Source organism: Erpetoichthys calabaricus, chromosome 9, assembly GCF_900747795.2.
Source record: "Erpetoichthys calabaricus chromosome 9, fErpCal1.3, whole genome shotgun sequence".
In the NCBI taxonomy this organism is placed as follows: domain Eukaryota; kingdom Metazoa; phylum Chordata; class Cladistia; order Polypteriformes; family Polypteridae; genus Erpetoichthys; species Erpetoichthys calabaricus.
This window is the reverse complement of record NC_041402.2, coordinates 92,629,589-92,650,604: the sequence shown is the minus strand read 5'-3', so window position 1 is coordinate 92,650,604 and position 21,016 is coordinate 92,629,589. Positions and strand designations below refer to the sequence as shown.

Here is a 21,016-nt window from a genome sequence, read left to right as displayed (position 1 = left end):
TCAATATAAACATTAAGATCATTATCATATGAGAATATGAAGTAATATATAAGAAGCACATTTCATATAAATATAAATTATTAAACAGTAAAATCTTCTTCTGTAATTTGCTACCGTGGCAATTTGTGTGTCTGTCCAGGATTTTAAATGACCTGTAGCTCGCAAACCGTTTCACCTATACACTTGAAATGTGGTACACATATAGTACGTCACGTCTACTATCCGCTTTATGGGTGATGATTGTTTTACTCTTTTTATCTTTATTTTATTTTATTGTAGAATCAACTCCTATCTGCGCACAGCAGGGCAGCCGTGGGCGGATGCGTATGGTGTATTCACTCCATGTTATCGTGCATTGCGCTGTCAGTGGTATTTTGATAAAAGAATTTGAACAACATATAAGAAGCGTATAAATTATTAAACAGTAAAACATTAACATTTAAGAAGTAAAGTTACATTAAGTACTACTGCAGTGCCTTCGGGTATACCTCATTTTTTGTTTGCCCATTACATGCATAAATGTATACATTTTTTGGTGCACCTACCCGAGAACACGCGACATATAACCGAGCGTGGGAGAAGCATGGATTTTAAACACGCATTGAGTTGATCTGCTGGTCTCCCTCGTGGAATAACTGGTAATGTTTGACTAAAATCTACAGCGAGTAAAACGACATTACCTCCTATTTTTTTTTTTTACGATCTCTGAGATCTTGCTTTTTTCGGTTCAAGGCTTCATAAGCTCTTTTATGTTGTATGGTGTACTTATCCCAAACCATCATCTTTGAATGTTGCAAGACTTTCGCCTTGTATGTAGATCGGGGTAATTACATTCATTGCATTCCTAGTCTGAATCACAATCTGATTGTATGGGTGGTTACCTGGCACTGTAGGGTTGCCACCCGTCCTTTAAAATACGGAATCGTGCCGCGTTTGAGAATGAAATTGCGCGTCCCGTTTTGAATCAATACTGGACGGGATTTATCCCGTATTTTTTTTATCATTTTTTTTTTAAAGCAGCGTCTCATGCAAATCATCCCACACGCATTTTATGAAGATGCCTCCTTTCCTACTTTTGATTGGGTAATACTTGATGTCATCGTTACTTTGATTGGTCTTTTTAACTGTCCAGTGAGGAGGGCGTGTCTTTTAAGTAGAGTCTGCAAAGTGTTGGCACTGAGATGTGGCGTCAGTGCCATAGTTGAAGCCCCTAACGTTGCGGTCAGCAAGTCGGCTAACATCCGCCATGTGCCGTCTTTCAGTTGCGAGAAGCAGATCATAGAATGGTTGAAACTGTTGCCCCTAACGTTGCGCCACGGCGTGTGGTTCGTTTATACCTCGTGTCTTCTCATTAAAGTTTTATCTCGCGAATATGTTATTGCAGTCCGCAGCGGGAGCGTTTCTATAAACTTAATTTAAACTTACGTTTTACACCGTGCTTTGTTTCCCTTATGAACATGCTTGTATGCTTAAGTCGCTCCGTTCTCAATTGTTTAATTAATTTTTTGGTGTTCGCTGTTTGCGGCTCTTCCTCCATTTCCCCCTACTTCGTTCTTTTATCTCGCGAATATGTTATTGCAATCCTTAACGGGAGCGTTTCAATAAACTGATTGAAAATAGTTTTGCATTTACCTTTTTAGTAAAAGGCGAGCTTTTAAGCCTGAGAAATCACCCCGTAAATGCACACGTTTAATTGCACATGTGTTAATATGTATGGTTACACAGTATTAAAAGACAGTGAACAATGTCAGTTACCTTTGTTCCCGCGGTTGATAAAAGGTGAGCTTTTAAGCCTGAGAAATCACCCCGTAAATGCACACGTTTAATTGCACATGTGTTAATATGTATGCTCACACAGTATTAAAAGACAGTCAAAAATTAACGTCATTTACCTTCGTTCCCGCGTGTGACTCGTGCTGTAAATGTCTTCCTTGTTTTTAGTTCACAGTGATTACGTAGGAGGCGTGATGACGCGATACGTGACTCCGCCTCCTCCATTACAGTGTATGGACAAAAAATATGTTCCAGTTATGACCATTACGCTTTGAATTTCGAAATGAAACCTGCCTAACTTTTGTAAGTAAGCTGTAAGGAATGAGCCTGCCAAATTTCAGCCTTCCACCTACACGGGAAGTTGGAGAATTAGTGATGAGTCAGTCAGTGAGTGAGTGAGTCAGTCAGTCAGTCAGTGAGGGCTTTGCCTTTTATTATTATAGATATATATATATAATATATTCACGGCATTCGTAGTCTGAATCACAATCTGATTGTATGGGTGGTTACCTACCAGGTAACACTTGTGGTTGGTCAGCAAGTCGGCTAACATCCGCCACGATGCCCTCAGTTGTGAGAAGTAGATCATAGAATGGTTGAAATAGTTTACTGTCAAATAATGCAAAGAGTACGTGACACGTGTTTTGCCCTAATTCTGGGCTTATCAGGCATACACACTCTACTGCACTCCCTCTCGGGAATCGAACCTCGGACGTCAGCGCTAGAGGCGAAGCCCCTAACGTTGCGCCACGGCGTGTGGTTCGTGTATTTGACACCATGTAGATCGGGGTAATTACATTCACGGCATTCGTAGTCGGAATCACAATCCTCTAGCGCTGACGTCTGAGTTTTTTTTTTTTTTTTTTTTTTTTAAACAAAAAAGTAGGGTTATCGTCATTGCCACTTTTTTGCTATTATGGAATTACATGAGGAATAAAAATACATGAATTGTGCATTTTTCTAGAGCATACGTGACAAATTAACTGTTGGTTGAGTGAGTTAAAATAATGAGATGCAGTGACATGCATAACTGCACTACAGAAAGTATGTAGCTTTATATTCATCCAAAATTTTTTATAAAATGCAATAAAGAAACTGTAGCTTTATATTCATCCACAGTGTCACAAGCTGTCTAGTAAAGCAGATGGCCTTCTAGTAGTTTGCGACAGACCAGGACCGAGGGGGTAATAAGGGAGGCACAAGAGAGGCAGATGTACAAGAAAAAGGTATTTTTTTTATTCCACAATAGTAAAAAAAAAATTGCTGATGTGAATGGTTTGCACAAAAAATATAGTCCCAAGACAAAACAATTCTAATTATGAAAATGCAAAGAAGAAAAATAGCATGTGTAAAACAATAAGAGGCTGTTACCCTGCTGTTAAATTCAGGTAAGGGTATCAGCAGCCTTAAAATAAATCAAAACTGGATTCTGTTTCAGTCCATGTCATAAATTCAGCTCCTCAAAAAAAAAAAAAATATCTCAGGAGCTGTTATTGGTTCTCAGGAACCTCAACAACCACCTGCTCAGGCACCTTTTAGCATGGCACACCTCACACAGTCTAACACTTCATCTCAAATCTCTCTGATCGATAGTTCCCCACCTTTTCTGTCTTGTGGCCACAACTGTACTTAGAAAGGCGTCTCGATTCCTCTATCCAGCTTTCTTACACACAGGGAGTTACCATTTTGGGCCTGCTGATGGAATCATACACCTTCAACAAAAATCAAAACACCCGACAGCAAAATACACATATTGAAACACTAAAAAAAATATATATTTAGGTTACTAAGACAAAAAAGAAAACATTACCATTCACATGCATTATTAATCCAAAATGGATTCGCCTATAGCTGTCTTTCGGCTTTCCCAGACACCTGCGACTGTGCTTAGATTTTCTGCCACCCTTAAAACACTGGCCAGTGAACATGGAAAACTACGCGTGAAGATTGTAGCTGGAATGAATACCGGAATATCTGAAAAAGCAAGAAAGAAACAACCTGCCGGTAAGTCCAAAACCTTGTCAAATATTTTTTTTTCGCGCTGTAAACTCCCTGACATATTGTTTATCGCAGCTCACGCATAATGCTATCTGTGAAACTTGCTGTTCAGAATCTGTTGGCACTATACTGTGTTAGCGTCCTGATGAGGCTATAGCGTCATACACAGATTATTATGTACATGGCTACAGTTGTCCATCCAATAATCCATTTTCCAACTGGCTTCACTAGGAATTGGTGCCTATCCTGACAGCACTAAACACAAGATAGAATCCAACTTGTACCTGGTGTCACATACATTCATCTATAATTGTACTGCAAAAGGCTTCTCTATATTTTCACTCTAAAATAAAATGTATCTAGTTAGTGTTTCAAAACTTCCACATTGATCAGAGATTCAATTCAGTGGCTGTATTCATAATTCTGTGAAGCACGAGGCAGCTCTCCCTGATGATAAGACATAACGACAACTAATGGGTTAATGGAAGCTCATAATTGCAGAAATCTGCAGTTAGTGGGGCTACATTGCATGAATCAGCAAATTCTAAATGTACGTTTATATTTGAGTTGGAGTAAGTGGGATGCCATCTGCAGTTCAAAGTAATTTCTGTACATGCGGTCAGGGGTGTCGAACTCCGGGCCTGGAGGGCCGCAGTGGCTACAGGTTTTCATTCTAACCCTTTTCATAATCAGTGAGTAGTTTTCACTGCTAATTAACTCCTTTTCCCTTCATTTCAATAGCCCTGTTTTTAAGGATTCAGTCCTCTGAATTGATTCCTTTCTTCATTAAATGGCAGCCAAACAGAAATGAGACATGAAACGAGCCAACAGATGACCTGCTAAACTGGGATTTCAAACTCCAACCAATTTCACTCCAAACAGTCCCTTAATGAGAAGCTGATTCTTGCTGTTAATTAAGCCCGTTGTTTAATTCAATGGCTTGTTGTTGCTCTCATTCTGCCACAGCAGACATTTCTAAATCTGTTGATTTTTCTGTTTTTTCTAAGAACATTGTCAAAATGTTTTGGTGACCTGAGAGATCAACTTTACAGAGATCTTTACCTTTCTTTGTTTTCAGATATTGTGTGATGGGCACAGGTGAGCTGGTCATATGGTGGCTTGTTTGATGTCTCATTATTGTTTGGCTACTAATTAAGGAAAAAGAGACAATTAAGGGGCCTGAGTCAAGTTAATTAAAACTAAAGCAAAAGAAGTTAATTAGCAGTAAAAACGGCTCACTAATGAAGAAGGTTAGAATGAAAACCTGCAGCCACTGCGGCCCTCCAGGACTGGAGTTCGACACCTGTGGCTCTAATTCAATAATTGACTGGATTAATACACAGGCGTAAACTGAAAAAAAAGTCTGACCAATTAACTGTAGTCAGAAAACAAGAGAACAAAGGCTGTTTTACATGAAGTCTAAAATAATGGTAATCCTAAATTTCCATTTGATTTCACAATGGTAGCCTTAAAGTTGAAACAAATTAAAAAAGGAGAGATAATTTAGAAAATTAAAGAATCAGGTGTTTGTGCAGCAGGACTGGATGAAATACCAACAGAACTGTGAAAGAGTTTAGGAGAAGAGTTAGTGGATGTGTTGTGGGTTATAATGCAAAAGATCTATGAAGAGAGAATACCAGAGAAGTGGAGGAACAGTATGAATGCATCCATTTATAAGGAGAGGGGTGATATTTAGGATTGTGGAAACTATAGAAGGATAAAGCTGATGACACTCACAATGAAAATATGGGAAAGGGTTATATAGAGAAGGCTTAGGGAAGAGACCAGCATAAAGGAAGAGCAGTTTAGTTTTATGCCAGGGAGAGGAACAACTGATGCAGCCTTTGCATTGAGACAGCTGATAGAGAAGCATCAAGAAAACAGAAAGCATTGCATATGGTGTTGATTGATTTGTAGGCTTATGATAGAGGTCTGGAGGTCTTAGAGATCAATGAGAGTGAAAGGAACACCAAAGAAGTATGTGAGGATTGACCAGTATATGTATGAGGGAGTGATGATGCAGTGTTGGTGTAATGTGTTAGCCGCAGGGAGAACTATTGAAAAGAGCGGATACATTTAAATATCTAGGATCAGTGGAAACCCAAGATGGAAAACTAGAAGCAGAAATAACCCATAGAGTGCAGTGTGCATAGACCGTTTGGAAGAAGGTAACAGGAGTATTTTTTTATCGAAAAATTAATGGGAAAGTTAAAGGTAAGGTTTTTAAATCTGTGATAAGACCAACAATGATGTATGGATCTGAGACATGGGCAGTAAAGGGAGTACAGGAGAAGAAGTTAAATGTGGCAGAAATAAGAGTGATGAAATGGATATTATAGAAGAGATGGACAGAATAAGAAATGAGACAATCAGAGGTACAAACGAAGTAGAGGAGATATCTAAGAAAGTATATGACAGTAGGTTGAAATGGTATGGACATGTGATGAGGAGAGAGATGTAGGCAAAAGAGTGATGGGAGTGGAAGTACAGAGGAAGAGAAAACAAGGGTGGCCAAAGTAGAGGTGGATGGATAAAGTAAAAGAAGATCTGAAGGAAAAGGGATTGACTGGTGAGGAGGTGCAGGACCGATCTGTTTGAAGAAAGTTAATGATCAAGAATATAAACACCACATAGAAGTGAGAGAAGATGAAGAGGAAAAAAAGGAGAGAAATAAATTTCAGTGAATTAATTAGTACGTGTAACATTAAAACTGGGTCATCCTTGATGATCATACCATTCTTTATAAACTCAGTGTTGAAAACATCCCCACCCCCTATTTGTTGTTTCACATTAAGTTTAAGCCCTGCTTAGGAAATGAGTCTCGATAAGATCATTAACTCTTGGCATAGGAAAGTCACTGAAACAAGAAACTTGGTTGAGCCAACGGAAATCATTACAAAATTTCTACAACCTGTTGGTTTAGTTAACCGAAGGAAGTACTGCATTTGTGGTCAGACAACTAGTATTTTGCATCCAATGTACTAATCCTTCCTGAATCTTTCTTTCTCTACCATATTGACTGGTACTTTACAGGATCTTTGACAGGCCAATATCATCCATTTATAGATTCTATTAATTTTTACTGGTAAGAGTTTTTTTCTTTTCTTTTCAAAAAACCATAATGGAATAAAAATGTTACCCAACATGCAGGATCAATCAATTTATTGTGACTTCTGTGAACAGCAGAACTCAAATTACCCTCTTCAGTTGGTATTGCATGATCCATAGGGAGATCTTGTTTTGTCTCAGAAGGGTAAGGGGGTGCTAAGATGGGAATGTGTCTGTTTCATTTGCAGTGTGTACCTTTTTACATCCCATTCTGTCTCAACTAACAATACTAGGGACAATCCTAAAATTAGAGCACAGCTATCCACCTGTGAAGCACTCTTCTAATGCAGCTACCTTTTATATTAAAAAAATAAATAAATAAATAAATAAAAAAGTTAATTTTGTGTGCTAGATAGGGAAGATCCATCCTTCCCATCGCTGATGCGTACAAATCCACTCCACCTCCCAGAAATCTTTAAAAGCTGTGCAGGCATGGAGACATGTGTTGGTACAAGATGTGTAGCTGCCATATCTGTGGAATCCTTCAGCACTTATTCAACCTTTCTGCAAACCTGCAGAGGATATCATTACCGTGGAAGACATCCTGCACAGTCCCAGTGTCTACAAAATAAGAAACCCCAGTGCTCTTAAGGATTACAGACCAGCAGCTTTCACATCAGTCATTACAAAGTCCCTTGGGAAGCTGTTCCTGAATCAACTTCAATCCTTGGGTACGGAACAGTTGAATCCCAAGCTGTTTGTCCCACAGTCAAAATGGATTGGTGGTGCTCTCATTTATGTGCTCCACAGTGCCTGCTCCCACCTGAGGAAAGCTTACATTATGTTCTTTAATCTCTGGTTGGTTGAATAAGCTCAAAGCTATCCTGGTAGATGTCCACAGTGTGCTCTGTCACGAACTGCCTAAATAACAGAAAACAGTTTGAATTCCAACTGGAATTGAACATTACAAAGGCAAATTAGTTGGTGGTGAACTTGCAGTATGCCAAGCAGTGCTGGAAATCAATAGACGTCATAATAGAGGAAGAGGTGGAGGTTTTGAAGACCAATACATTCTTGGGAGTCTATCCTAAGAATTTGTAGTTGAATAGATGACAACTTTTATTGGCTAACTAAAAAGATTACAATATGCAAGCTTTTGAGGCAACTCAGGCCCCTTCTTCAGACGACATGCAATCGTTGTTCACATCCTGCCTGAAGAAGGGGCCTGAGTTACCTTGAAAGCTTGCACATTGTATTCTTTTTAGTTAGCCAATAAAAGGTGTCGTTTTGCTTGAGTTCTGATTACATCCATAATGGATAACATGATACAACACCCTAGTACTAGTTGAATAGATTTAATAAAAAAAAACACACCTGTGGAACAAAAAAGGGATCAGAACAAGCTCATACTTTGAAGTCTTAACAATGTGTGCCACTAGATAATGGAGATGTTCTACATGTGCATATTGGCCAATGTGCTTGGAGACCAGCTAAGAGGATGCTGAATGGATGAATAAACTGGCCAGAGGCTTTACATTACTGGCTGTGGACTTACTGGTGACAGTGGCAGAAAAGAGGCTGCTAGTAAAATTATAGGTTGTTATGACTAATGCTACCAACGGTTTCCATGATCTATAAAGGATCAGTTTTTGTCACCATGTTGTTCTATCATGGTGTGCTAAAAGCTGCTACTCAAACAGTATTTGCTTATTTGATGTCTCCCACATTTCTATATAACTATAATTTTTCATTATTTTATATTATTATTATTATTATATATGTATGGTTTTTCTGCATCTTTTTAACAATGTAGTAATTGCTATTTTTTATTGTTTTGTACTGTGTTTTATGCTGTATGTTGTTTCTGGAGAAAGTTAATTTTACTTCAAGGATCAATAAAGATTAGTGGACTAGTCCATCTTTCAGTTTGTTTTTTTTTTTGTTTTATCTGTTTATATGTCTGTCATTCTGCCTGCATTACTTCTCCTGTTTTAACATGCCAGGTGCTGTTCATTTTGCTGGATGTTGGTACATTCCGTGTATGTGGTAGCTCAGTGTTGTGTTTAATAATAATTCATTTTATTAATTGCCTTTTTCAATGCTTAAAAAGCTTTACAAGTTAAGTTGTTAAAACTGTTTACATGTATTTATAGAATTGTACATAAATAAAGTAACTTACTGTGGGTCACACAATATGTAAAATATGGGAGACTGAATCTGCATCTTTGTGGTTTAAGGTCCATGGTCTACCTACTACACCACACAGCCTGTTTAATGGCAAGATATGGCATTAAGCATTCCCAAATGTTAAATGATCTCTACTAGTGCTGGGAGATATACCAGTTCATACCAAAACCCGTTTTTTATTTCTGTTATATGGATTTTTCTTATACCGCAACACCGGTTTAAATAGCCTAAACAACGTTTGGAACGTGGCGCAGCGAGAAATTGTTTAAGGGGGGACCTCTCTCACTGCTACACCGCTAAACACGCATGCAACGGAGTACATGCGTTAGTGGAGGTATTGAGCGGTGAAAATGGACAGAGAACATTCTGAAACTGAAGCTGTAGCAGACGATTAAGTTGAACATGATGACACAGAAGAACTTTTGCTGGAAAAAGGAGCCGTGTCTGTTGTGTGGAGATACTTTGATTTTAAAAGGTCGGATGTGGACCAAACAACTAGTTACTGCAAATGCTGTCGTGCTGAAGTTGTCGCCAGAGGCGGCAACACGAGCAATTTGCTGCACCACCTTAGCCGCAAACATGCTTTGGAGTACCATGAATGTATGGAACTAAGATTGACACCCTCCACGTCCTATGGTAAAACTGAAAAAGCTAGAGGACACTTGAGTCAGACGTCAATTGTAGACGCGTTTGCTAGAGGTACTGCCTACGACAAACAAAGCAAGCAGTGGATCGAGATAACCAACACCATTACAATCCATATAGCTAACGTGTCAGTGGACAGAGATTGTTAACATTAACATTAAAGTGTAAATGCCTTTTTGGATGGTTGAAAATATGTTGTCAAAATTATAGTTTAAGTTGTTTGCAAAATTTGTTCAATAAAAAGGTTCTATATTTTGACTGCAACTGTCATGCAATGTGATTATCTTCTCTTCATTAGTGCCACCCCTTGAAAACTATCACTATCACTTTATGGGGCCATGCAAACCTGTATTAATACTTGTGTGCACATTAAAATGTTTTTTAGTACAATGTACAATTCTCTTGACAGTGGAATAGGTTATTCTTAGCCAGTCTACTGCAGTAATTGCAGTGGAAAATGTGGATAACATCCACTCATGCATGAGATTTAGATGATATAGAATTTTGCCCAGCACTAATCTCTACTGTATTTTGTTATTTTTTGTAATCATAATTTTTAATTGTTGTAGGTGTACTTGTTGTTTAATTCAAACATTGCATGTTCTGACATATACCATAGTATACCATAGAGATGAAAGTATTGCTGTATTCAGTGCTTTGTACCTGTCAAGTAGTGTTGTATGCTGTGTAAAGTGTGACAGACTGACCAGTCAAGCACCTTTTAAGTTGCAATACTGCCAGAATATAATTTTTCTGATGTTCATTTATACTTTGCAAGATTACAACATTCTAGCACTACACACACATTTAGCAATCTTTTTAACATGATAATGCCAACAAATGGACCAGTTATAACCTGATCATGTATTTGTACAGCATGAACATATAATGGTCCATAGTAGTCACTGGCCAATCAGTTGTACACCTCTGATGTATGCAGGGTCAATGCCAAAACTGCTACCTGATGCTATATACATTTTTGGCACAAAATCTGTGTTGTAAGCTCACATCAGTGGATATATACTGTATATAACCAAAGTAAGCCAAATGTGCTAGCCGTTCTATCATTTACAGAAACTTTTTCAAGAGTTGAAGCAGCAAACTAGAAGCTGATTAGAATAGATGCTGATTAGAAAGGATACATTTGGAATCCAGGAGTCCTTAAAAAGTTCCTCAATTTCAGAAGGTTTCATCCAATGTCTCGTATGAAAATTCAAAACGCATCTCCATTTCTCTCCTCGTTCAGACATATTATTTGTGGACTAGAATGAAATTTATTTCCAACTGTAAAAGGGTCCTTACAGGGGCAGTAGGACACTTTTGGAGGATACTGGGCCAGATCCTGCTTGTTAAAGCAAAGGTCAGCAAACTATTTTCTCCACAGCTTTTTCCCAAGGCTGATTCATCATAGGTAAGCCCACAAGACAAAGTAGAGCTACACATGTATTTTATAATTTTAATAAATGACTTAAATTACAAAATAGTACCAAAGCAGACAGTGATGAAAGAGCAAAACATGAGACGTTGAACATATTTCAAATGTCCATCCAGTATATTTCACTTGAAACTTGCTTTTAAGTATTTTTTTTTTTCAGATTTTATTACTGTGCCTAAAATATCCAAAGACATTAACTGCAATAATTATACCTACATTTAAAAAAAAATAATTGATTAGTTTTTTATTTAATACAACCCTACAATTCTTTCCAAATTCTTTTTTAATTAGGAGCAGAATGTAATTTTTCTTTTGGAAAATAAATCTTGCCTTTCTAGGCAATGAGATGGTATAGCATCAGCAAAATTCATGTTCTGTTACTGATCATTATCAGTATTTTTTTTTTATTAGCTGAAACCATTGCTGCATTCTTCCGATTCAAAATAGGTTAATACAGACGCAGTTTCTAGTAAATTACTTCATTACTGACTCTGATGTGCTGAAGTCTGCCATTATCTAGCTCATACAACTACACTTAGTGAAGCATTCCCTGAACACATTTAAGACAATTTTGCCTTCATTCTGGTCTGAAAAAAATGTTACTACTTACTTTAAGTGATTTAAAGCCACCAAACTGTCTTAGATTAGATTAGATTAGGTTAAAACATGCATATGTGTTAATTGATGACTTGAATTTGTCCTGAAAATTAGTAATTATTGAGGTATGTGCTGTGCGATTGAATGGCACTCCATTCAAGTTTGGTTCCTTTCTTCTGAGCATTGTAGCCCTGGTAGGCACCAGCCCCCCACTACCTTGAAATGGGCAAACCTAATTTGAAAATGGATGGATGATCTGCCTTGTGCATAATATCTTTTCTTCCTTGGAAACTTTACAGCTAGGGTGAGCCTCTGCAGTACTACTTTGCCAAGGTCAGAAAAATTGTGTACGTTGTGGAATGAGGAATATGGGATGTATCAGTTAGATTGTGGAATCCCACCAACCCTCCTAGGACTAGTTTAAAGCCTTTCCTTAGATTGTGGAAACCCACCAACCCTCCTAGGACTAGTTTAAAGCCTTTCCTTCACTTTTGTGACTAATATTAGCATGTGAGAACACCTTGAACACTTTGTAGTGAACTTACAAGTAAATATTACAGGTGAAGTCTTTGAAATGTTATGTCATGTAGTTTCTGCAAAAATTGTTAGTGGTTGTTTGTTTTGATCTTATTCAATTAAGACAATTAGGGTGAAAAATAGAGTTAATGTGAGGATGTGGCTATCTGTTAACTATTTCTGGGCTTGATTTAATTTCTACAGTGCGTAGTTTCTTTAATGCAGTCAGACATTTTGGAAAAAATATTGAATGGATGAGATGGTAACAGGTGTAACTCTGGCATAGGAAACTTTGTTATTCGCTTGAAGCAGTCTTAAGCTCCTTATAGGAAACGGCAAGATACACCCAGCCCAGCTGGAAAATGTAATCCTTCAAGGCTATCTTAGTCAGATGTTCTCCTTTGATGCACACACTTCCTCAATAGGATCCCCTATGCACATCAAGGATCTCTATAAGATGAGGATAAAAAGACATTTTATTATCCACAGGAAGCAAAAATGCAATGTTCAGGTTCCAAATCTTTATACTCTTTAAGTTGTGGCTGCATCTTAGTAAATCATAAGTACAAAGGGAGATAATCTCACCAAGGAGAATCAACTATAACATTTACTTACATGTACTTTTCCGTAGTCTTAGCGAGTCGGAATCAGTCAGCGGCACACTCCCATCCATTCTAATCACATAATGTGACATGCCCAGTGACTCACTCCAACTCACCATATCTTGAACACCACGGGGGATAACAATTCCCAGTAAACCCTAAATACTGTCTTGAGACTTCTGGGTATGTTCAGGTAACAATACCCTGTCTATATCACTACTAAATGGTAATTATTTTACTGCTCAACACAGGCATGTGACCTGAGGTAGATAGAGAGAGATCTTAGTTACAGTAATCCCTCCTCCATCGCAGGGGTTGCGTTCCAGAGCCACCCGCGAAATAAGAAAATCCGCGAAGTAGAAACCATATGTTTATATGGTTATTTTTATATTGTCATGCTTGGGTCACAGATTTGCGCAGAAACACAGGAGGTTGTAGAGAGACAGGAACGTTATTCAAACACTGCAAACAAACATTTGTCTCTTTTTCAAAAGTTTAAACTGTGCTCCATGACAAGACAGAGATGACAGTTCCATCTCACAATTAAAAGAATGCAAACATATCTTCCTCTTCAAAGGAGTGCGTGTCAGGAGCACAGAATGTCACATAGATAGAGAAAACAATCTCTAGCAAACAAATCAATAGGGCTGTTTGGCTTTTAAGTATGCGAAGCACTGCGGCACAAAGCTGTTGAAGGCGGCAGCTCACACCCCCTCCGTCAGGAGCAGACAAAGAGAGAGATAGAGAGAGACAGAGTTTGTTTTTCAGTCAAAAATCAATACGTGCCCTTCGAGCTTTTAAGTATGCGAAGCACCGTGCAGCATGTCTTTTCAGGAAGCAGCTGCACAAAAGATAGCAACGTGAAGATAATCTTTCAGCATTTTTAGATGAGCGTCCGTATCGTCTTGGTGTGCGAACAGCCCCCCTGCTCAATCCCCCTACGTCAGGATCAGAGAAAGTCAGCGCAAGAGAGACAGAGAAAAGTAAGTTGGGTAGCTTCTCAGCCATCTGCCAATAGCGTCCCTTGTATGAAATCAAATGGGCAAACCAACTGAGGAAGCATGTACCAGAAATTAAAAGACCCATTGTCCTCAGAAATCCGCGAACCAGCAAAAAATCCGTGATATATATTTAAATATGCTTACATATAAAATCCGTGATGGAGTGAAGCCGCGAAAGGCGAAGCGCGATATAGCGAGGGATCACTGTAATCCCGAAAGACAATGTACACCAGCAAACATAAAAAGGCACAAACACACTGTGTATATATAACAAGTATAATCATAATCTTAAGTATGTTAACCAGGTACAAATAGACATAAAAGATAAATTATTCATAAGTATATTAACAGAGTGTAGATATTTACAAAATGCAAAGTGATTAGAATTGTACAGACTGTTCTTATCAGTTACAATTTCACAGTACAGGATGTCAGTTCATTGGCACTGTATATTGCACAGTGACATGACTATTTAGTCCTTTGTTAACCTGTTAACCTTTGCTAGGTTTATTAATGTTCTATGAAAATGATTGGTCAAAATTATACCACAGTCTATTTTCAGACTATTTACAAAGTGATGTCCAATGAGCCACAGATCATACATCCACCTTAACCAGTGAAAGCAAATACAACAAATATGCTGCCTTAGCTTTTTCCTACTTGCTATATGAAGTCTATAGCAGCTATGGAGTAGGTACTGTCAACCTGAGCCCAGTACATTTCATTAGTGAGATTTTGAAGTTGAACATTTGTACTACTATTCATTTTCAAGTGATTGCTAACATGTAGCCATAAAAGTATGTAGTAATTGATTAGAATGGTATATTTGGGAAGAGCTTCTGTATCATTTATATAAAGTAAAATACTGCAGGAGGTACATGTGCCATCAGTTTTTCACAAAACACACACTGCTGCATGTAGTTTTTGCTGGTGGCTGTTTTCATTACTGAGATAACATCTGTGCAGTTGGGCTAACACAACATTATGCATCACAATGAAAGTTTTTTTTTTCCTTAATATATTTGATAAACTACTTTTTGCAACCTGATGAGGAGGACTTTATTGTTACTTTGATTGCATGTGTCTGTTTTTGTGCTGCAGCCTCTTATATGAAGAGATTTTGCAGCTTTGTACAAAACACATTTAATATAAGTTCCAATCCTTAATCAGTATCTTAAAATATTTTAGGCAATGGTTAGATAGAAAATGTGTCTGGCAATAAGGAGAGATTGTTACTACACAGCATTTTGAAGTCAAAACAGAGAATTTTAATTCCCAGGTTTATTGCTCTGTAAGACCTATAATGTAAGTTCCTTTAATTTCTTTGATTTGCATGACAAGACAAATAACTTGGAACGATTTGTTAGAGCAGTGACACATTAGAATGGGAGGAATTATTACTGGAATAACATGTAGGGGCATTGCAGCTTTATGCAGCGCATGCAATAAACAACAGCCACAGCTGAAAGATAAATCAGTTTTTTGTTCTTACAAGTAAGCTTTGTTGTACATTTTTTCTTGTAAAGATCTCAGAATTTCCATAATGTAGTCTGAATTAAGTCATGTTATAGCTGTATTATAACCTATGTATTGTGAGTTCAAAATATTTTTTGATTGGATCACGTCTATACCTTGGCCAGATAAGTAGTACTGCCTCCAACAGTTACCCTACACAAACATCACTTGAGATTCAGGTCTGTTTGTTAAGTATGTGAAACTACTGTGCAGTTAACAGTGCTGAAAATTCATAAATAAAGGATGAACTTTGAAGGGTAGAATAGGCGTTGTAACTGCATAAGGATATGTTGATTCAATTCAGGATTAACAGGAACCAGTTTGGGTTATTGGATTTTTAAGCCTAATGCTTTTGTAAAACCAAAATATATAACCTTTAGAATGTTTTACATTCTCCCCAAGAAAACCGTTTTTATTAAGGTATTAAAACTATGCACTGTTTGCTTTTTTAGGTACACTCTGCTGTCTCTCTTGCTGCTGCACCCATAATTGAGAATCATGCGAGTGTTTTATTTCTCTTTTTAGAGGTATTTTATTGGTCTTTTTGTGTTCTGAAAAATGTATTCTCCAGGATTTATATTTTCATGCAACGGAAAAAACTGACGAACTGATTTTTCTTTTTTAAAGTAGTAGTGTTTGGTCTTATTTTTTTGCTGTGGATTTTTTTTCCTTTGTGTGTGAATATTAAATGTGTTTGCCATTTCCTGGCTCAACCGTTTTCTCCTCTCTTCTGCCCTTAATCAGCGTGGACTAAAAGGGCTCACTTTTTTCCGTCCATCTAGAAGCTTTTATTCTATAAAACAAATTTTGCGTATTCCAGTTTGTTTAGCTTGCCACTCACCATTCACCTACACACCCCATCTCGCCATTTGAGTTTGATTTCCCCCTTTTGGTTCTAGAGTTGCTTTAGTGGCAGTGCATTGTGTGTGCCTGGTGATATGCAGTGTTCACCTATCATGTGCTTCTCAGTGCTGTCCTTGTGTGCTGTAACTGTTGTGTCCTGCTGTGTTATTGCATGTTTCTCTGTTAAAACACAGGTTGTATACAGCTGTGACAAGTATTTCTCTTACAGGAATGATGGAAGATTCTCATTTCAATCCTTCGTACTTCTGGTCACCTGTACCAACAGTCCAAGGACAGGTAAGCTGAAAATGATAATAGTAAGTACTTATTCTCTGCAACTGAATGGTTCCTGTTTCACAGAGGCCAGTGATCAGGAGTCTTTGGAGACATAATGGCATACATTCAGTGCCCTCCTCTTTAGCATTCATATTGTCAAACATATTTTCACAGGAGACACAAGCAATTTGAAACTTAAATAGAAAATAAATATAAAGCAAAAGCACAAAATGTCACTTTATATTTCTAGATTTTGTACATAAATGCTTGAACATTGTAAAATACAGCCTTAACTTCTTACTTGAACACACCAATACTTTCAAATATTTGGTTGCAAAGGTTTTGCATACAATAAATTCCTTCAAGATTTGAATACTGTCATCTCTGCACTATGGAAGTGGTTGATTTGCCTTGTTGCTTGCTAAATACTCAAGTGACTTCTTTCTTATTTCAGAATACCTCAAATTTTTGATATTGTTATGCCCAGATTGTATACTGTAATTCTGACTGAAGTTTCCTTTCAGACTTTTTAAACTCCTTTTTTTCACCCCATTGACAGTTGTGTACTTTTTTTAATGGTTTAGACATATAGACTTCAAAGGTAACACCACAAGCAATACTTAATTAAAAAGCAAACATTCATGTTTTTCTGTTTAAAGTCACTGCAACAGTGATCAACCTGATCAATACAAAACACCAGGCAGCCTACTGCGCTAGTAGCTTATATTCCCACAGAAATGAGAGAGATGGAACACAAAAGAGGTATTATTCAAAAACACTAAAGATACATGCAGAAATACTTAGAAACAAAAGAAAATGGTTTGCATTTTTCATCTCAGTTCCTGAATTGCTTGGTTATACATAGCTAAACACAACAATATTAACTAGAAAATAAAACAGAAAATAAACTACATAGCAGTGTAAAGTTTGCAGATAACTGAAATAAACATAAAACTGCTTTAAACCTTTGTTTCTCCATTTGTCATGTAGTCTAGATTTTTCTCCCAGTTTTATCCATTTTGTCCACCAATTTTGTGTGTGCATAAAAGTATTGGATTGGTACCAAAATTTTGACTTTGGTATTGATACCAGCTTTCAGACCTCAATATTGGTACTAAAGTGGTTCCACAGCAAATAAAGAATTACTCTGAAACCCCCATCTTATTCCAGCACTCTTTCTAGTTGCCTCCCTGTACACCACACCATGCATCACATTCAAGTCCCTGTGAGGTAAATTCAATAAATGGGTTAGGGGTGTGAAATCCTGAGCACTTCAAAGCAATCAGGGGGATGTTGCCATGTAGATATGGCAATTAAAACAAAGCATGATGTTTATTTTCCAGTACCTAAAATTCTGGTACCATACCATTTTTAGTTTTGGGTTTTCTTGGTACTTTTCCAGTATCCATATACCGCTCAACCCTAGCATATAATGATTTATATATCATCTTATTGAAAATGTGTACCCTACCTACTCAAGAGAAGTCTTTCTACAGTAATACAGACTTTTAATTTCATGTGGCTTAAATTTTTTTTTAAAAGGATCAACTAGGAATTTAATGGTTAAAGAACAAGATGATAGATCCACTGTATGTGTATAATACCATATTTTAGATTTTTAGAAGTTTATGAAGAGCATAAATTCTACAAAGAAAAGGTTTTCTTTATTTAGTCAACCATCAAATTATAGTCCTGGGGCTTTTGTTTGTATTTTCTTTAGAATGTCTTTAAAATAACCCTAACAAAAGTTACTTTAACTAATAACTGAAGTACAACTGTTGTCAAACTGTCAGTTAAAGTATGTTTCTTTTTATATTATGTTCCTACTTATATCTCGTGTAACTCGTGTGCTCCTTTTTTGCAGATAGACAACGCCATGTTCATTAATAAAATGAAAGAGCAGCTTGTTCCAGAGAAAAGCAGCTTTTCCCATGGTGGTCCTGCCCACTACCCCACTGCTGTACTTACTGTGCCAGGTTCGGCTGTTACCATGGAGACAACCTCTGGGGGTGCAGGAAGAGGATCTAAACAAGAAAATCACTCAATAGCAGGGCACCTGCACACTCCCCATACCACCCAAAATATCACTGTTGTGCCAGTGCCTTCTACTGGTATTATGACGGCAGGTAAATAATACATGTGATCTTTTAAAGAATAGAAACAAAATATAGAAAGGCACTGCTTTAATAGTTTTGCAGTTTTTCAAACAAATATAGTTATTAGAATTCCGGGGGAAAAAAAAATTCTCCATGTCATTTGTACTATGGCATATTGTGAATTTCCCATTGGGAATAATAAAGTATCTATCTATCTATCTATCTATCTATCTATCTATCTATCTATCTATCTATCTATCTATCTATCTATTTTCCATAGTGTATTTGTTGTGTATAAAGTAATAAACAGTTAAATTAATAATAATTACAGTTGCTAATTAATAATGAAAATTGTGAGTAATTGATGTTGATTTTGTCAATGGGGCAGTGCAGGAGTGAATTGACAAAGTGAACAAATGGTAGAAGTCTGGAGCTCTGTACTAGAGAAGGGTATGGTAATGTTTCAACCTCTTTGGTGTTAACCCCAAGCGTGACTTTGGCTTGGAATTCTATGCTATTACAGTTAAACCTGAGTCAGGTTTGGGGTAATGTATAATGATACGCTTTATAGTGTTAAGTGTTAAGCCTAAATATCGCTCATGAATGTATTCTGCTGCCATCTTTTGGATAAAATAACATTATGCTGCAAAAAAAAAAATATTTCTTTGCTTTCTGCCACGTTATGGTAACTCTGAGGTAATTCATCAGTATTCATCAGTATTCATGAGTGGGGTGGAGCCTCCAACAGATTTCACAATGGCAAACGAAAAGCCATAAAGACAGTTTTAAATTGAACTGAAATTAAATCATTGCTTGAATTGAGGGATAGTGATGATGTGAATTGGTCATCAGATGTTGACATGGAAAGTGATACTAATGCATAATACGACACTGTATGACTGAACAGTGGTGATATGCATGGTAATTTGATTACTTGAAGCTTCACCATGTTGCAACAGTAGCTATGTGATGAAAAATTCCGGTTTGAGTGAACGCTGGCGGGACTGATCGCCACTGATCTCTGGTAACTAGACTGTTGATTTTAGCTATCACTGGTGATTTTGATGGTGATATCGCTGTTATTGCTGATATCTCTGCGTGTCTGTGTATGCATTAACTTCAGCCTAACCCCGTTTCGAAACCTGCCTGGTTTGTTCTCTGGACGCCTGAGCTGCTTGTGGCCTCGCCTACAATGTGGAATGGTAGGATATTCACCTGGTTTATGTTGGTTTGGAGTCTCCTGTCGCTTGCTAGCCAACCTGCGATGGGCCTACTCCAGTACTCAGCTGCTGAGCTTTTTCGACTGTGTATCCACCAGTCTGTACCTCTGCTGTCTGTGCTGCATTTCGACCCGGACATCATATTTCTCCCTTGTCGGACATACATCCATCGTGGGTCCCACCGGAGATCCGAATGGACACCTCGAAAGGAATTAACTCATTCTGGTCTAACTCTCGGCACCCTCCACATAACACAGATAGGAATGCTGACCAGAGTGTGTTGGCCAGCCTAGCTTGGTCGGCTACCACCGCTGCCAAATGCGACAGCACCATTGTCAATTTCAGTCTACTGAACATCCGCTCACTCACGAGCAAGGGGCATCTCATCCAGGATCTCTTCATTGACCGCAAGTTTGACTTTCTCTGTTTAACCGAGACTTGGCAGCAACCACAAGAATTTTCTCAACTTAATGAATCCATCCTCCCAAACCTCCCCCCCACCCGTGTTTGTTTACATTTGTCAACCGTGTGCCTATGGCCATGGAGGAGGTATAGCGATAATTTATCGCAAGAAGTGGAAAGACCTGCCGTTGTCTGCTCCTGCTGTTAGATCTTTAGAATCAACTGTGTGTCAATTGTGTGGGCCTATTCCTACCATCATTGCAACTGTCTACCTCCCCCCAAACTCAAACAATGATTTTTTGAACAATCTTGCTACCTTTCTTACCCATTTATCTACAATTACTTCAAACATAATTCTTTTGGGGAATTTTAATATACATATAGACAATATCAATATCCCTCTCACTAGAGACTTTTTATCTTGCCTTGAGAGTTTTGGATACCAGCAGTATACTGATGTTCCCATCCATTGTAAAGGACATATCTTGGACTTGATCTGCTGCTCTGGTGTTGTCCCTCTTGATCTTACAGCAGATGAACTCACTATAACTGATCATTTTCTTCTTTCATTTAATGCTAAACTTACGTTTTCTATTACTAAGCTCCCCCGTCTCATATCTTTTCGTAATATTAAGAATATTAACTTGAATTTTCTGTCTTCTAGAATTGATTTTTAAATGGACTTTTATAATTTACCCACTCCCAAAGAAATGGTCTCATATTATAACACTGGACTCAATGCTACTTTTAATTCTCTTGCTCCATTAAAAACCAGATCTGTTTCTTTTTCTGCCCCCTGGGTTACACCTGAACTTCGGCTTCTGAAAGCCAAGGGTAGGCAACTTGAACGGTAATATAAAAA

At 37.7% G+C, this 21,016-nt stretch overlaps 1 protein-coding gene across 1 annotated transcript in view; it reads left to right on the top strand.

Annotated features, from left to right (window-relative positions):
• The window catches only part of znf384b (zinc finger protein 384 b), a 59,567-nt gene that overhangs the window by 14,288 nt on the left and 24,263 nt on the right, over positions 1 to 21,016 (top strand). Inside the window, 2 exon segments of the mRNA XM_051931841.1 lie at positions 16,390 to 16,457; positions 18,301 to 18,562. Coding sequence (XP_051787801.1) covers positions 16,392 to 16,457; positions 18,301 to 18,562 — 328 coding nt within the window. The 5' untranslated portion in view covers positions 16,390 to 16,391.